The 17,870-nt window shown below is 47.3% G+C and overlaps 2 protein-coding genes across 3 annotated transcripts in view; one reads left to right on the top strand and one right to left on the bottom strand.

The window, feature by feature from the left end:
* Positions 1-1,457: 1,457 nt before the first annotated feature.
* Positions 1,458-12,223, bottom strand: DUSP11 (dual specificity phosphatase 11). Its single transcript, XM_053269362.1, has 9 exons — positions 11,449-12,223; positions 11,170-11,245; positions 10,262-10,393; positions 8,989-9,112; positions 7,563-7,623; positions 6,566-6,612; positions 5,751-5,826; positions 4,762-4,893; positions 1,458-3,352 (listed from the first exon to the last, which is right to left on the bottom strand). Exons 1-9 carry the CDS (start codon positions 11,670-11,672, stop codon positions 3,088-3,090), a joined length of 1,137 nt encoding a protein of 378 aa, XP_053125337.1. The 5' UTR covers positions 11,673-12,223; the 3' UTR covers positions 1,458-3,087.
* Positions 11,680-17,870, top strand: part of LOC128333645 (uncharacterized) — an 18,613-nt gene continuing 12,422 nt past the window's right edge. Inside the window, exons 1-2 of one of the 2 annotated variants that reach the window (XR_008311005.1) lie at positions 11,680-11,873; positions 16,430-16,643. The gene's annotated coding sequence lies outside the window, so the exon portion shown is untranslated. Of the gene's footprint in view, positions 11,874-12,323; positions 16,644-17,870 lie in introns of those variants that run through there. The other variant, XR_008311004.1, reaches the window with a different exon arrangement.

Here is a 17,870-nt window from a genome sequence, read left to right as displayed (position 1 = left end):
GGGAAGAGCTAGGACTGATGAACGGCCAGGCTGCCCCGCCAGTTCTCTGGTTCCTGAAGCCATCTCCCTCTCCCTCTCCACCGCCCAAGGAAGACGCGAGAGCTACTCCAGGATTTTAACTAAGCGATGAGGCAGCAGCGTGTTCTTCTGCCTTCACACAGAAAAGCCAGTGAGGAGAGGAGTTCTTGTCTAACTGGTCTTATGTTGTGTGTGTGTGGGAAATGCGTTTGTTTTCAGCAAGCAAGGTATACCCCCGACCATTGAACCGTGACTCTAGACCTTTCCTAGTTCTGTACTCCAGCCCTTCCCCCCTCCGGCCAGGCACGCTCAGCCCCAGCTGAGGAGGCGGGGCTTCGCCGCTCTCCAGGCGTCTTATGGAGGAAGGCGGAGCAATTTATTCCCACTGACCAGGGAAAGCACAAAAGGCTCTCAATTCACCCAGGAAGCTGCTATATACGGAGTCAGACCCCTGGTCCATCTTTCTAGCAGCAGCTTCCCCAAGTTTCAGGCAAGGCTCTCAGCCCTACCTGGAGATGCTGCCAGGGATCGAACCTGGGACCTTGTGCATGCAAAGCAGAGGCTCTGCCCCATCCTCTAAGGGGCAATTTCTTACAGCACTCACATGTAGCCTCCCTCCCAAATGCACATCAAGGTAGAGCCTGCTTAGCAAATGGAGAGAGTTCATGCGCCTTGCCACAAGACCAGCTCTCCTTCTCCTAGGAAGCTGCCTTCTACGGAGTCAGAACCCTGGTCCATCTTGCTCAGCATTGTCTACACTGACAGACAGCATCTCTCCCAGGTTGCAGGCAGGGAGATTTTCCAAGCAACACTACCTGGAGATGCTGCCAGGAACTGAACCTGGGACCTTTTGCATGCCAAGCAGATGCTCTGCCCGAGCTACAGCCCCAAAATCAGTCCTGCAACAGCACCTGACCAAGTATGTATTGCTCATTAACCAGCAGTTGACTGCTAGTCTCCACTATTTTTGGAAGGGATTCACTGGAAGCCTCTCTCTGGAGATGTATTTCACCCACAGAAATACAGAAGACCGCAGCTCTTGCAGCATTCCTTCCACAGCAGCCAGGGCTCACCGCTCTTGCTGCTGCGATGCCTTCTGGCTCAAATGCTGTTTGCTGCCTCTTTGGCAATGAGAGCAGCCTTGTGAGCGACTTCCAGGGCAGCCAGTTGGATGGAGAGAAGTTTCCAAAAGGCTGCTTCTTTGCCATTCTGCTTTGGAAATGGACACAAGGAAACTCTGCATCGTTCATTCTAGCTCAGCCCCTTCTGCCTGTCCATGTCATTTTTCTGCTTTCTGTATTTTTACCATTTTGTTGATTAGCTTTGTTTCTTGTTTTTTATAGTTGCATGCCACTTTGAGCATTGTACAGAAAACTGGAATATAAATATAGTAAAATAGACAGGTATATGCCCAGGACAAAGCTAGAGGACATAGATAGTAGTTTGTAAGGGAATCTTTATTTGGAAGAGTGAGGCATTGAATTTCCAATTGTTAAGATGCAGAAACACCACACATCAACTGTAGGGAAATTTGCCTATGCAAGCTTCATGGAAATGAACGGTTTATTTCATTCGGGCTTGCAAAAGATCATTTCCTGGTTGATTTGGCTGTGCAAGTCAGACCTGCTGCCCTTAATGGCACAAAACACCTGCAGCCTTGCCTTACATTTGAGTAGCACCATTTCCACAAGTTTCTACTTCACACACAACCAAGACCACAAGCAGCGAGAGGGGAGTAAAAGTATCTGCAAAGAATTAGCTCCAGGTGACCCAGGCAAGTGAAGCCTGCTCTAAGTGAAGGATGATCTTAAGAAAAAACCCTGAAGAAAATCCAGAAGAAATGCTCTTCAACCCAGACCTACATATTACCTTGATGGGTTGGAGCCCACTTGCACACTGTCCAGTCCTGTGCTGCTTCCACAAGACTTCTAAAGAGGAACCACACAAGACCAGCAGAGTGACATCATTACTTCCTGCTCTAGCACAGCCCTCCTGATGCAACTGGACCCAGTAACAGGAGGCCCCAAGGCTGCAAAGATAATGTGAGCGAGCCCCGGACACTAGTGACAGACCAAGATCCAATGGATTTATAGGGCACAAATTCATTTCAGAACCACATCAGTACTTGGGGACATATGGGGATGCCATGCAGCTGGCCCTCGAATATCACAGGTTCCTTTCCCGTGGTTTTGCCCATTCATAAGCCACCTCCCTTATATACCAATTTAGTTATCACTGGGGTAGCTTTCAGTTATTTGCAGGTTTTCTCCCACCTCCAACTAAACGAGTATACAGTAGCATGCTACCAGGAGAGGCTGCTCCAGGAGATCCATAACTAAGCAATCCACTCTCACACCTTTCCTCAGCTGGCACGAAGGGCTGGATATTCAAACTGCTCTGCATGTCAGCTGAGAAGTGTCCAGGCTGCTCGGATGGGGTTGGGGGCTAAAGTTTACATATCCACCCAGCAAGAGTGGAGATTTAAACTTTAAAACCTGCCAGAACAGCCCACAGGCTTCTCCGCTGATGTGCGGGGGGGTTTAATGTTTAAAGATCCACTCTCCCCGCCTCTCAGCAGGCAGACCAGAGTGGACTGCAACTTTCTTCCCCACAATGAGGCTGGCACAATAGAGAGCTGTTATTCCTGCAGCAGAGGGAGCTGTGTTATTGTTTAGCAGGCCAGCTAAGGAACCTAGCCCCATGCTTTGGGCTGGGTCATGCATTCCAATGTTGTGGTTGAACATTACCGCCACAATATTAGGAGGTCTTTTGTATTTAACATTTGTGTTTAGCTTAACATGTTGTACAACATTCTGCAGCAGGGAGGTTTGCATGTCCCAGACACACACACATTTTGGGAGGTCAGCCTAGAAGTCATCTTTATCCACTGCGAGTCTTTCAGTGGGCTACATCTTGTTTGTAAACAGATGCTTAATGGTGTGCAGCTTTGAGACTGGCAACCCAGTACAGGCCAGGCAGCCAGCAAGATCCCATCTGCCAAGTCAGCAACCAACCAAGGAAGCGTTTGTCTATTCCCTTAATTGCAGTTCATGTCCAGTTACATTCCTATTAATAATGGTCCTGACCACGTCTGTCTATTTTATACTTTCCTTGTTGACATGGATAATGAGGGTTTTGCCCTGGAAAATACGGTCCTTCATATGCTTGCAAGTGTTGCTGGTAAGGTGGGTACAGTGGCCTGTGGCTGGGCGTTACATCGTAGTCCCATCTTTGTTGGACGGTGCTGGCTCTAGGGGGGTATTGAGGACTGTAACCAGACTGATGGTTGTCAGAGCAGGTGATGTGATTCGGGTTCTGGGTATGATGCCGTCTTCTGAAAAGAGACAAGATTTCAGAGTGGAGTCCAGTCAAACAGCAGAGTAAGGCTCCAACCCACTGTGGACATTAAGCCAGCACCCTTGATCTTCTGCTGCTCCTCAAGTCTCTGCACATAAGACAGAACACCTTCCAGCAACAGAGTCCATCGCAGTGCGACTTGGGAGTGGGAAGAGAGCCAAATGCTAAAGCAGACCAAGGCTAGCTGTCTGTTCAGAGCCTCCTCATTCCCTGTGTCTTTCCTCTCCCTCCTCTCAGGTCTCAATGTGTCTTCTCAGAAAACCATATTTTTAGAACCGTTATACAAATCAGGCCAACATATATTCAGGTTTAATTTGCATAATATATTCCAAGGATGGAACCTGGGTCTAATTGTTGGTGCCCTAAACTACAGACATGATGTGCGATTAGTTCAGAAAACAGCAGGATTATATAAGAACAGCCCTGCTGGATCAGGCGCAAGAATACCTATCTAGTCCAGCATCCTGTTTCCCACAGTGGCACATAAGATGCATCTGGGAAGCCCTCGGGCAAGAGGTGAGAGGGGCATGCCCTCTCTCCTGCAACTGGTATTGAGAGGCATGGTGCCTCTGAGGCTGAAGGTGGCTCACAGCCACCAGATTCCACAGCTATTTATCTGGGTGGCTTGTGTCCACTCCTTCCTCTCCTACAAGCAAAGCCCCTGTAATGGGGTGGGGGAGCAAAGACTGCAAGGCCTGCTGGTGCTCATGTCCCAGTTGGGTAGACTTTGGGCCTGCAGTGTCTACAGTAAACCTCAAAGTGGAGCCAGGTGCCCAAAGCAGTTTAGTCCCCGGGTATTTAAGAGCCCCATCACCCATTGAGATCATCCGGAGAGGTTCATCTGAAATTGCAAGCAGCTTGACTGGTGGCTACACAGGGACAGGTTGCAGCCCCAAGACTCTGGAATGTACTCCCTGCTGAAAGAAGAGCCTCCCCATCTCTGGCAACTTTAAAAAGTCTTTAAAGACACACTTATTCGCCCAAGCTTTTTAATCCAACTTGTGGTTTTATTTTATTTTTAAGTTTTAGTTTCTCTTTAATTTGTTTTAAGCTGCTGTAAACCGCTCAGAGACGGAAGTTTGGGACAGCGTACAAATATAATAAATAAAAATAAGCTAAAAGTAAATTAGACTGGTTATGTGAGAATGCCCACTTACCCCTTGTTTTCAATTTCCCTCAATAAAATTTGCTATTTAGACTTTGCTGTGTCTGTGATTGTCTCAAGCACTCCTGCCAGCTTCAGATCCCAGAGGGGGGAAATTCCCCTCGTAACACTGTCCTACGCCTTCCTGCCCCAACAGAAACCTCTGTCTTCCAGGAACTTAAAGTTCCATTTCCCACCTGGGTATAGCTAGATGTCTAAGAGGATGGGAAAGAGAATGAAACCTTGGGGCTCTCAATGGCAACCGTTGCAGAGACTGGGGATTGTAGTCAGTCACTTGAACACCACGATGTGGGGCAGGGCCAAAGGGTCCTTGAATCCAGCCATGTCCTGAAGCTGATGCATGGTGGCCATTCCTTCAACACAAGAAAAATCAAGGGAATTGGAAGGTTAGTATTTAGAAAAAGTATACAAGACTAAGAGCGGGATATAAAATATCAAAAATAAGTAAATAAAAATAAAAATCTCTTTCACTCCCTCATTGTCCAATGGTCCAACCACCTCCCTAGCAGGTTTCCTGCTTCTGATGTATTTAAAGAAGTTTTTGCTATTCCCTTTGATGCTTTTAGCTAAATGTTTCTCATACACTCAGAGAGAAGAGAAAGAGAGAGTAGTTTGTGGGTTTGAGCATGGACAAGCTGATCCAGGATCACACCTTGTTCTCTTCTGCCACCTCAGGACAGCCTTCTTAAGCCACGTGTGAGGGCTCCACCTTTCCTCTGGCCTTTAGGAACCACTAGAAAGAAACCAAAATGTGGCCCATCTCCTGCAACTCACTTTATCCCCAGCTCTCTCTTCTGCAAGAACCTCTGCTGCAGAGCAGGGCTCCCTGTAACAGGGAACGGTAACTTTGGCCATTGCAGCTGGGGATTATGGGAGTTGTAGTCCACAACATCTGAGAATTCTCATTCCAGGGAGCATGGGGGAAGGCTACAGAGTTCATTCTTGCTCTGTGGCACAAGTTAAAAGGCACACACAGAAAACTGACCTGCGAGGGGTTACTGCATAAAAGATCTAGCCACTGAACCGGCAGGGATTTGGGCTTGGTGGCCCTTTAATCTGGGTACAATTCTGAATAAGTACTTATTGGTTTCATTTTAAAAAGTTAGCAGCAGATGCTTCACCTCTTTCTCCCTTAATTTATGCTTCTTCATTCCAAGCAAAGGCAACAAAACAACGTAGCTAACCAGACACAAGAGAAAACACGCCTTACCTTCTGTTGGATCCTCTTCTAAGGTCTTCAAGGTAGTTCCTCCTCTCTATAGAATGTCCTCTGCATCTGTTGAACACTAAGGGAGGAAATTGGCTGAAGGAGTTGCTTCGAGAGGCTCCCATTCCCCTGAGGTTCTTGGAATGGCACGTCAAGCTATTCCTTGCCTATCCCCAAGCACTGGAAAGTCAACAGGCACCTCACGGCTTGTCGTGTGCCCAGAAGGCATAATACCCTCCAACTGTGCTCCAGGGAGCCTTGGGATGCCCCAGACAAACCTATCCCTGATGGCAGACAGACTTCGGAGACAGCTTGCCCACCCACCTCTACCAATGTTCTTTTGCACTGTGAAGACGCAGGGGAGTGTTGGGTCTCTTCAGGGGGCACTCGGCATTTGCTCAGGGTGACAAAGATGGCCTACTGCAGGGCTGCACAATGTTGGCCCTCCAGCTGTTGTTGGACTACAACTCCCATCATCCCTATTGGTCACTGTGGCTGGGGATGATAGAAGTTGTAGTCCAATAACTGGAGGGCCAAAGCTACAGAACTGGGCATGGCCCTGGAAGAGGACACAGACACCTCTGCACTGTGCTCAGGCTCTTTAATCAGGAAAGCAGGGTCCCCAAAAGGAGTCACCCCTACAAGGTGGGTTAGTATTATATTGCAGAGCTGGAGAGTGGGTGGCATTTGTCCATGGGAATATCTTGGTTTAGAACAAAGTTATGCTGAAAGTTTCCATTTTGAAGTTAACAGGAAGCTTTTATTTTAAAAAAAGAATACTGTGTCCCCACCCATTAAACTCTGCAAATAAGACTTACTTTCTATTGCCACATTTGGGTCCATTCCTTCAACATCAATTAGGTACCTTAAAACAGTAATGTGCTTGTTATCGGGGGGGGGAAACCAGCATTCATAAACAACAAAACACTAGAATGGTTTTTTTAGAAGGCAAACTGTACACAAAACTGGGAAAACACAATTTTTCCAGAAACATGCAGAAAATATCCACATTACTATTACTCCATGTGAAGCAACAGAAATGTTAGACATGTTTTAATGCACATTCTTTTTAGCTTAGTTATAAATTTCTTGCTCTTTGGCATGCCTGTTCTCTCCCCCTAGCTTTGTCTGCTCATGCAATTCAATTGTATTTTGTACCTGTAAAAATCAAAATAAGCATCTAGAAGATGAAGACAGTATTGACACTTCATGAGGACTAGCCCTGTTCGATTGCGGCATCAAATACAACAAAGAGAACTGTGGCACCTTAAAAGGTGAACGAGTCTATGGAAGCACAAATAGCCCTAAACATGATTTTATGAGTATTTTCTCATTTCCCAAAGTAAAGAAGCTTCACACTGCTAGAAGACACGTAAGAAGTGGACTAAGTCATGTAACTCTTTTTAACTGTCCTGAAGAGGTCAACAGCCCTTTGCCTCCACCCCATTCCAAGGAACTGAGGGACCAGAACAGTCCATAGGCAGCTGAGGCATTGGCTGGATAACCCCAAGTGCCATCGCTAAAGCACAAGTCCAGGGCTTTGCTGCAGGAGACAGTGGATAGTTCCACCGTTTGCCTTTGAGCATCTATGGATAGGGGGAGCTTTGACTACCCTAGGACGTAAGCGCCTCCAAGCTCTCAGAACCCACATTTCAGATTTTACCAAGTATATTCAAGTCCACTATTTGTCCTTTACTTTTTTCTTCATCTGAATAAATATTTTAAATCCACACAAAGACGATTCATTTTTTAACAGCATGCACAAAATCTCTCAAACCAGACTGCTGACTGACTTGTGTCTCTAGGGCAACTCACCTACAGACTAGGTAGCCAGTCCGATTCAGGCCATGCGTGCAGTGAACACCAACAAGCTTGTCTAGGAGGCAAAGAATACAAGTTATGGCTTCGTAGGCTGCAGCTCAGGCAATTTTATTTTTGTCAAGACACTTCTTACAAGGATAGACAAAGCTGACATTCCCTACAGTGGTTTTGAGAGAGAGAAATGGATGGATGTCTTACAAGCAAGACAATTCTTGGTTTTAAGCACGACCCTGATTGTCTATTACACAATTTTTTTAAAAATCAGTTTTAAAGATCAAATTTAAAAATCAAAATTTAAGGCCCAAGTGAACAAAAAGGTCTTGACCTGGCATTTAAAAGAACCAAGTGATGAAGCCAGGCAAACATCACTGGGGAGGTTTATTTATTTATTCATTCAATTTATATACCACCCTTCCAAAAAAGGCTCAGGGTGGTTTACATCCAAATAAAAACCATTAAAATCAATTAACAGTTAAATCAAATCTATAAAAACAGCATAAAACTAATTAACAGTTAAAAGATTTAAACAGTTAAAAACCCTGGTGAACCAGGCCGAACACTTACAGCAGTTAAAAACAACAGATTAAAAACCGTGGAAGGCCAGGCCAAACAGATAGGTTTTAAGGGCTCTCCTGAAGGCCAGCAATGAATTCAGATTACGGATTTCTGTCAGGAATGCATTCCACAGCCCCAGGGCAGCTACAGAGAAGGCCCACCTCTGAGTCGCCACCAGACGAACCAGTGGTAACTGGAAATGGACCTCCTCAGATGACCTTAATATGTGGTGGGGATCATGTAGAAGATGGTTATTAGGGATGTGCAGGAACTGGTTCAAATGGTGGGCAGTTCGAACGGCGGGTATACCTGCGCACGCTGGGCATCAGCCCGTCATGTGTGTGCCCAGGCACGACAGATACTTCCAGTAAAGGGGGTGACGGGGTGGCAGGGAGGTACACTGCCGCCCTGATGGACTTTGCACCGGGGGGGGGGAAGTGGAGGAAGGGGTAAGTGCACCCCCCCTTCAAAGATTCCCCACCCAGTTCTGTGCACATCCCTAGAGATTATTCCATAAAGTAACCTGTTTGCTTACACCATATGCACTGATGATGCTGTGTGCACAGCCACCCAAAACTCACTGTGTGAGCACTCAAAAAAACCCTCTCACAAAGCTACATTTAACAAGAAATCGCATGCATTACACAGATAGCTGCTCACTTGACATCCTGGCTCTGAGAACCAGTTGTAGGGGAGTAATGGCAGGAGAGAGGGCATGCCCTCAACTCTTGCCTGTGGCTTCCAGCAGTATCTGGTGGGCCACTGTGCAAAACAGGATGCTGGACTAGATAGGCCTTGGGCCTGATCCAGCAGGGCTGTTCTTATGTTCTTAGAAGGGACAGGTCCCACCTCAGAGCATGCTCACCATTGTCTTGATTCTCCATCAGAAACTTTTTCACAGCACTTTTGAATTTAAAAACTGTCTCACTATCTGGTACTTCATGTCCAACTGTCAAAATCTTACAATATTGCAGCGTGTCTGGTAGCTCCTGCAAGAACATGCAAGGTATTAAGACAGAGACACAAACCTACAGTTCTAATTAACATCAAACAAAACAACCACACAAGACCATTCCCAAATTTAGTTGCAGAAGAGATCAAAGCAAAGTTGTGGTGCATGCCACAGATAGCACTGATTACAAGCCTCACCTATTTTCTAGGCAGCTGGGTAGAACTCGGCACATAAGCTCAGTTACCTCACAAATATCTCCCTCAACCCATTTCTAGATCCCTTAACTGAGCCTTAGAATAGCTGGCCACGAAACGGACCAGAGGAAGAGAGCACCCTGGACTTAATCCTAAATGGTGCCCAGGACACAGTGTGAGATACAAGTGGGGTTGAATTACAGGAAACAATGAAAATTCAACATATCAGTAAGTGGAAAACTGACAAGGCTGTCTAATACAAAAACATTTGATTTTAAGAGAAGGAACTTTTCCAAAATGAGAGAACTTTTTAATAGGAAGCTTAAAGGAGAAATCAAGCAGGTCAAAGCTCTTCAGAACATATGGAGGTTATTTAGAACTACACACACATAAGCTCAGGCAGAATGCCTACACAGAAGTAGAAAAGATACCACCAAGTCTTGCAGAGCTTTGTCTGCTACTGAGGCCAACCTATATGCCGTCCAGTGACTAGGTCATACAATACACCTGCAGTTTTATTGGCCACCTGGTGTAGATCAGCTACACACAAGCAAGACTGGCTGGCCATTCAAAGCCTCCAAGAAACTGGCTACATTTGGTGCCATAATTCCCACCCTTCCACTTTCAGGCAGCCAACACCTTACAGTGTTGCAGGATGTCATGCCACAGAGGTGTGGTTTTGTACTGTAAGTATTGAGGAATGCTGATCAGCTGAATAGCTATACCCACTTCTGACAGCGGCAACAAACAACACTCATGTATGATCTGAACCTCAAACACACACACTTATGGGGGGGGGAACCCTGTAGTATTGCTTAGCTAATACATGCATGAGAACAAACTGAATCCTCTTCAAAACTTCATTTACAATCCTGAGCAATATAGAAACCTTTTTCAAATAAGCAACAAGTTCCTAATTCTAAACAGAGTTATCTTATGAAAAATGCTACCAAGGACAGTACCCATCCTTAAGTTTGGTAAACTCAACCAACCTTTGGCTCATAATATCGAGTGGTGTATGTTAAATCAATAATCAAGCCAAGCTCTTCTTGTTGCTCTCGAACTTGATTAAGAAGGTCCAACGGAGAAAAGCGTTCATTGGGGGCAAGTCTCCATTCAAAGCTCTAATTTAAAAAAAAGTTAAGATCATTTCAACCATTTGTTCCTAGTTGCTGTTATATCTGGATATCATGACATCTAGACTTTATCAAAAACAAGCACTATATTTGCACAGCATATATGAGAGTGCACCACACACAGAGCAGTTTCTACAATTAAAGAGACAGTCATACAAGGGCTGGAACCAATGCTCCCTCTAACAGGGATTCCCAGATGTTGTGAACTACAGCTCCCATAATCCCCAGCCAAAGGCCACTGCAGCTGAGGATGCTGGGAATTGTGGTCAACAACATCTGGGAATCCCTGTTAGAGGGAACACTGGCTGAAACTACCTGGAAGTAAAGACGATCATAATGTCTACAGCATAACTTTTACCATTTCAAAACTAGCAGTCTGTAGCACCTGTGACATTTACCCTTATAGCAGGGAATGGACCAGAATGATAAGGTTAGCTTTCTTGCCCACCCACCCACAATTTCACCCTATCCAACTCAATATTTTGCAGCAGAGGCACAATTAGGGGGAACACCTGTAGCCTCCATGTGCACTAGATACTGCTTTCCCAGATATATACACACACTCCCACACTAAGCTGAAGGTGTGCGACATTCATATACTCCATTAAATTATAACTCAGTATGGGTAAGATTAGTAGTCTCCCTGTTTCGGCCAAGTGTTCATTTTACAAGGCTAGTCACCAACCCCACCCACATCACGATAAGCACGGAAACTAAAACTGAGAACAACCCAACGGCTGCATCTTCCCCAACACCAGACCTACCTTCTTGAGAGGAACTTTAAAAGCAATAAAGCGTGTCCCAGGTATCCTTTTCCCAAGAGGAAGGTAATCGGTCCATCTAAAAGAAAGATCTTATAGTTTACTGCTTCCATATAAGCCAAGCTACTAAACCAAGAACTCCGAAAAAGGAGCAGCAGAAGAAACCAAGCTAAAAGCACAAGCAAAACAGGCCACAGCGAAGCCCAGGTTCATGAGGACTAGGCACTTGGGCAAGTGGACGGAGCTCCGCAGCGCCCCCGACCGCCAGGCCTTGGAACCCACCTGTCGGGCAGCTCCGTCTTCTTCCTGCCCATGGATCCGCAGGACGCACCCCCAGGCGCTGCTGCTGCTGCTGCTGCTGCTCCTCCGAACTCCCGGGGCCACGAACGAAGCCTCAGTTGAACGGCTGCTCTCGCTACTGCTGCGGCGCGGCTTCCACAATGCCGGCTCATTTCCGGTTCACACACCCTGCCGCGCGTTACGTAATTCCGCCTCCACGACAACATTGGGTTCTGGCGCACTCTGATGACGCCACACGGCCACCGCCTCCTTCCCCAGAGACCTGTGTAGCATCGCTTTACCCTGCCCCATGCTTATGAGCATGCTCAGATGCACCGTGCAGGGCTCGTCGAGGGGCAGGGCGAAGTGCTACTGCACCGCTCCCAGGACCAGCGGGAGACGTCGCGGCCTGGCTGCCCGGGCTCGGGGTGAGGCGGAGAGCGGCCTGGAGCTGGGCGCGGGCCAGGTCGCTCCGGGGCAGCTGAGCTGGCGGGGTGGTGGCAGCGGCAGCGGCAGCAGCAGCCTCCGCCTCCTCCTCCTGCGGGAGAAAAGAGGGAGAGCCTGGGGGGCGGCCGGCCGGCCAACCCTCCCTCCCTCCCGCCCTGTGCCGGTGATGATGCCTGCCAGGAAGAACGGAGCTGGCAGCCCGCCGAGGAGGGCAGGGGCGCCGGGGGAGCCGCCGTTGGGCGCGTGCCTTGGTCGCGTGGCTACTAGGCGGAGGCGCGGGGATGTCTGCGGCGGCGGCTGGCTGTGCTGGCAAGATGGAGAGGGGCACTTTGGACCACTGCGGGGGTGGCGCGATGGGGAGCGGGGGAGAGGCTGTTCTTGGGGAAGAGGAGGTCCGAGGTGGGGCGGGGAGCCGGGGGGGGGGGCGCGGGGGGGCGGTGCCTGGCCTCTACACAGGGGTTGGTTCACTGGCTCGCTCTCGCTCTCACACACCCCCACCCCCCTCTCTAGAAAGACTGGGGCACAGGGAGGTCTCAGAGCCTACAACTCCCTAGTGCCTTGCCTACACTCTCTCACACAGCCCTACCCCGCTATGGGGCACAGGGAGGTCTCAGTGCCTATGAGTCCCTAGTGCCTTGCCTGTACACAGGTCTTCACCTACATGCACACAAACTCACATAACCCCCCCACACCCCTCTCTAGATATGCTGGGGTACAGGGAGGTATCAGTCAAAACCATGGGGAGGGAGGGAGGCAGCGAACACTGCACAGAGGAGGCGGCTGGGACTGGTTAGATGGCAAGGAAAACCAGGAGAGGTCCCTGGGAAGGTGGCGCTGTTCTTGTCAGATGCTCTTCAAGGTTGGCGCCAGGTAAGAGCAATTACCTGGATTACAGAGGGCATGAGGATTGCTAGCAGGTGGCCAGCATTCTGAGGTAAGGGCAATGGAGAAGATGCTGGGGAAAGTGTGTGCAGCGAACAAGCGTGCCAGTGGGTTACCAGAAGAGGGCACAGCTGTGCTTTCAACGTGGCATCCGTCAGGTCGGCAATGGCTGTGGATAGTTCTGTGAGCCTTTTGTGACGGTTGCTTCTGCAGCGCTTTCCCCCTGGGGTGGCGGGAGAAGCCTGCTGCTGGGATCAGGCAGTGGGATGAAAGGGGGAGCAGTATTTAAAGCATGCAGTCAAATGATCTAGTAAGTGAGCTGGTGGGAGGGTATTGGTTTTCTTGACTTGGTGTTGGTGATCCAACCTTATACTTGAAAGGGAAGTGGCATTTCTCCAAAAGGACCCATTTGGCATTGTGCTGCTGACCTTGAAATAACTCCCTGGATTATCAAAGTGGAACAGTGTTCATGTGGCTAGTTAATTTCTCCCTTCATCTTTTGCAATGGCCAGGATCATTTCCTGTCTGTGCATCCCTCTGGTGCTGAAATCAACTGACCAGTTACCACTGGCGTGCATGTCAGAAACTGTTGGGAGTGCTTTACATAACACAAGGATTTATCCACATAATGTGTGCTCAAACAATTGTCTCCACTAGAAGTTTCTGGAGAGAGAGAGAGAGAGAGAGAGAGAGAGAACTTCTGAAGAGCAGTCATATCACTATATCTTAACATGTTCCAGTGGTGCAAAGTCAAAATTGGTGTGAAAGTGAATCTAGGAAGCTAGCTGTAATCTGCAGCAGCAAAAAAATAAAAAATAAAAATATTAGAGGCAAGCTGGTTTACTGACCATGGTGGAGGCACTAAATGCATTCTCTATTTCTCTCTGGTGTTTGTGTGTTTTGAGTTGATTTAATTGAGTTTAAAGTCTTCATGTTAGTCACCTTGAGACTATTGCAAAAGACAGGTTATATAAACTGATATGAAAAACAAAAGTAGCACATAAGCTTGATGAAACGTAACTTGTAATTCATTTCTTAAAATTAATAGAGTAAACCATAAATATTATCTAATAGTGATAAGTTAGGATTCGGTGGCTATATGCATCTCTCTTAGACTGTTTTCATGTCCTTAAGGTGGAGATGTTTGTGTTTATTTGGGAGTGATGCTTTTAGAATTGCTCTTGATCTTGAAGTCCTCAGATCAAGAGTGTGAGATTATAGAATTTCAGCGAGTCTTTGGGAGAGGTTAGAACAGTGCTTTTAGGAAAACTAGGTCCCCCCCCCCCCAAGTTCTTTGATGTTAGAATGGGGTGGGGGTTATCTTGAATTTAGGGTCCTCTTCCTTTTGGGTAAATAGTGTAACATACATGTAACCAGTGTTCCCTCTAACAGGGATTCCCAGATGGACTACAGGTCCCATAGTCCCCAGCTGTAATGGTTTTTGCTTGGGGATTATGGAGGTTGTAGTCAACAACATCTGGGATTCCTTGTTAGAGAAAACACTGCATGTAACCCATATTTTTGAAGGGGTTTGTCTTAAATTAAGGGCCATCTTCTATTCAGGTAAATATGGTAGCATAAACCTGGGAAAGAGGAAGAAAACTTTCAGGGATGAGGGATTTACTTAACTGTGGGCCTTTAGATGTTTGATCTCAGAATGTTTTCCAGGGATAGTTAAATGTGTTAGCTGTTATATTGTTTTTTAATTGTTCTCTTAACTAGTTGTAAACTGCCCAGAGACTGACATTTGGGATTGTATAACTTAGACTCCAAACCATCATTTGCATTCCACATGAACAGGCAAGTCTCCCAGCTCAGGCATGGCACTTAAATTTCCAGGTGCCATGGCAGGCTGGTGGTGCCTGGGAACTGCCAAGCCCTGCAGTAACCACTAAAGATGAAACAGCATCCCAGGGCGATAGTGGGTGGGTTCAGATGGACTTGCACAACTCGCACAAACATGTCATGTCCCCTAGCTCTGACAGCGAGGAAGAAAGGGAAGCTGTTGGCATTTCAGCCGAGTCTGGAATGTCTGAAGGGCAGAGCCCGACTGCAGTGGAATTAGCTGACGGTTCAGAACAGACTCAACAGCCTGAACCAGCAGAAAATGTCAGCGACCAATCGGGGGATGATTTAGGCATTGGAGCTCCACTGATGCCACGGCAACGCAGGTGTTTCAAACGCAGGTCACAACTGGAGGCGGTGCGGAGGAGCAAGCGCCTGTTATCGAAGGCTGACAAGCCGTAAATCCTGACACCTGGGAGCTTTCGACTGGCTCCATAAATTGGAGCCTCTGACTCCCACTCATGGCTGAGTTTCAACAATTGTCATTCACCCACAGCAAGCAGCCGAGCCGTGTACTTCGCTGGCCTTGGGCCAGACCTTGACAAAACAGTGGGTGACAAGCTAGCTTCAAACTGTGGCTTTATTTACTTATTTATCTATGTAAGCCGCTTTGGAAATGTTTTTTGAAAAGCGGTATATAAATGTTGTTAAAGGTAAAGCATGCTGTTGAGTCGGTGTTGACTCCTGGCGACCACAGAGCTCTGTGGTTGTCTTTGGTAGACTACAGGACTGGTTGACCATTGCCTCCTCCCACACAGTATGAGATGATGCCTTTCAGCATCTTCCTATATCGCTGCTGCCTGATATAGGTGTTTCCCATAGTCTGGGAAACATACTGGCGGGCATTGGAACTGGCAGCCTCTGGCTTGCTAGTTAAATCATTCCCCTGCTGTGCCCTTAGGTGGCTTAAATGTTAGTAAAGAATTAATTGGCTTCAGATCCTGGTCTGTCGTTCAGCATTGTAAGCCATGCTTTTGTCAGGTGGTGATAGTTCAGACATCATGAAAAATGATGGTTCGGTTTTACCTCCAAATGATTTCTCAGTCTTTATGCATGTGGAATCTGTAGAAGTAGGAATCAAAGGTACACTGGGGCAAAGCTATATGATGGATAAAATAAAGTCTAAAGCAGAGCATTGGTCCCTATGTTCTGAACTTTTTTTTTAAGCATCTTGCTTTGTATTTTCTACTTCGTTGGTTGTCAGGCAGGCTGTTCTTTCTCAGGTTATTGACAAATCTTAGTCAGTGACTTTGCTGCCAATGTATCGGATGGTCCCTATCAGATTTAGGGAGTGACCGTTAACTGAGCTAGAAGTGTAGCTGTTCTTTTCATTCCACTCTTCCAGCCCAGTTCTAAGCCAGGGGTTCCCCTTGGGTCCCTAAACGTTGTTGAGTTACATCTCTCATCAACCCAGCTACAATGGTCAAAAGGGGGTGATGGGTGTCGTAGTCCAATGTTATCTGGGGATCCAAGACTGGGACCTCTTTTCTAAGCATATTTTCTCAGAATATTCATTGCCTTTCATTGGGAGTTACTTGCTAGTGAGTGCCCTTCATAGTGCAGTCCTTTATCCATGTTTGTGCTCTTGTTTGGTTTGAGAGGCTTGAAAAAGACGAAGCCGTCTGTACAGTTGCCATTTGCTTATCTGTAGCCGTTTCCACTCCCCTCTCTCACGTTTCTTTGGAAATGTTGCTGTCTGGAAAGGGTCACTTCTATTTCTTTTGTCAACTTGATTCAGTGCTAGTAAACAAACGGCAGGTTTTTGTTGTTTAACAACTGTGCTCTGTCCCATCTCCTTGTATCCTCTCAGGCAGGGCAATGTCGGCAGCAGAACAGCGACCGACAGAGGCTTCTCCATCATCAAATTCCTCCGGCTCTTCTGAGGTAGTAGAAATGGAGGCAGGAAACAGATACGAGCCTGTTTCCCCCCCACTGGTTTTATTGCAAGGTGGTGGATTCCAGAGAGAAGTGGATCCCCTTCAGCGGACAAGATTCGGAGAAGCTAGAAAATGCCCATCAATCCAGTAAGTTGAATTGCATTGCTGGGATGGAGGCAGGAGAGGGGAGATCCTTCTGGATTCCAGCTTAGTAACCTTCATGGCCAGTGGGTGTTCCTTTCACGAGGCGAGGCGGTGGCAGATTCTTGGGCTGCCACCAGGGCAGCAAGAGGCCCCTGCTGCTGCCTGCAGAGCAGCTCTTCAAGACCCATTTGACGCCTGCAGGATTTGAAAGGAGCATCTCTCCTCAGACTCTTGGCAAAGCTTGCAAGAAACACAAGGAGAGAAGAGGAGGCTACTGGCAGCCATCCGCCCTCGGCACCACTCGCAAAGCTAGCAAGGTGGCTTTTGAAAAGGGGCTGTGTACCAGCAGGGTCATGGAGCAAGGCAGCATTTGGCCCCTTGTTTCAGGTGCCACAATGGGGCCGCCCCTGGCATCCTATCCTGCATTAGTGGGATTCAGGAGCCTCCCCAGAACTGAACTTGAAAAGTATCTCCCTTCACTTCTTGTCACCCAGCTGTGTGGTACGTTTCCAAGTAAAATCCTAGAATACTCAAAAGAAATGAAAGAGACACGGCGAGTTCTGAATGTTACCAGTTCAGAAGCCCCGATGGTTGGCCGCTGGCAGCATTAAAAGTGATTCCTGTGGGTCGTCCGATTCGAAGGGCGATTTGTAACACTTCCCCTGTGCCTTTAAAATGGAGGAGGGTAGTTGCATACCTGTTCCCCCGCTTCTTGCCACCACTTCCTGAATCACCGGCGCTCCTCCCAGCTATCTTGGCATGCTGGCTGTTCCGGCGCAACCAGGGCCTTCATGGTTGTGGCTCCGGAGTTGTGGGATGTATTCTTTTGAGAGCTTCATTTATGTTTCTTGTTGGTCTCTTTATTCCTCCAGGTTTTTGTGAATTAACTGGATTCAGTTGGAAGTGTGTTTTCTTATTATTGCTTGCTATTAACCTGTTTTAAAACCTGTTTTCGTTTGAAAACATGTTTAGCATCTGCCTTGGGAACACTGTGATTGTTAAAAGACAACATATAAATACAGTTCATGACAACTAAATTGTAACATCACACAGTAAATACATTTTTTTACACTTATATCCCGCATTTGCCTCCAAGGAGCTCAGAGCGGTGTACATGTTTACGTTTATCAGTATCTAGTTTATCAGTTACGTTTATCAGGGATCAGTAGCGGGGAAGGTTGCTGCCAGCAGTGTGTGTTCTTTCTTTAGGCTTATTTTTTTAGTGAGGGA

Source organism: Hemicordylus capensis, chromosome 8, assembly GCF_027244095.1.
Source record: "Hemicordylus capensis ecotype Gifberg chromosome 8, rHemCap1.1.pri, whole genome shotgun sequence".
In the NCBI taxonomy this organism is placed as follows: domain Eukaryota; kingdom Metazoa; phylum Chordata; class Lepidosauria; order Squamata; family Cordylidae; genus Hemicordylus; species Hemicordylus capensis.
The sequence above is the reverse complement of the archived record's forward strand: the minus strand, read 5'-3'. Positions and strand labels throughout refer to the sequence as shown.

Excerpts from the sequence above, each read along its gene's own strand:
- DUSP11 (XM_053269362.1), bottom strand. The coding sequence starts at position 11,672 with ATGTTGTCGTGGAGGCGGAATTACGTAACGCGCGGCAGGGTGTGTGAA. Across the intron at positions 9,113-10,261 it reads CTCGATATTATGAGCCAAAG|GAGCTACCAGACACGCTGCA; the intron begins GTTGGTTGAGTT and ends ATGTTCTTGCAG. Across the intron at positions 3,353-4,761 it reads TTGCCATTGAGAGCCCCAAG|AAGACGGCATCATACCCAGA; the intron begins GTTTCATTCTCT and ends GTCTCTTTTCAG.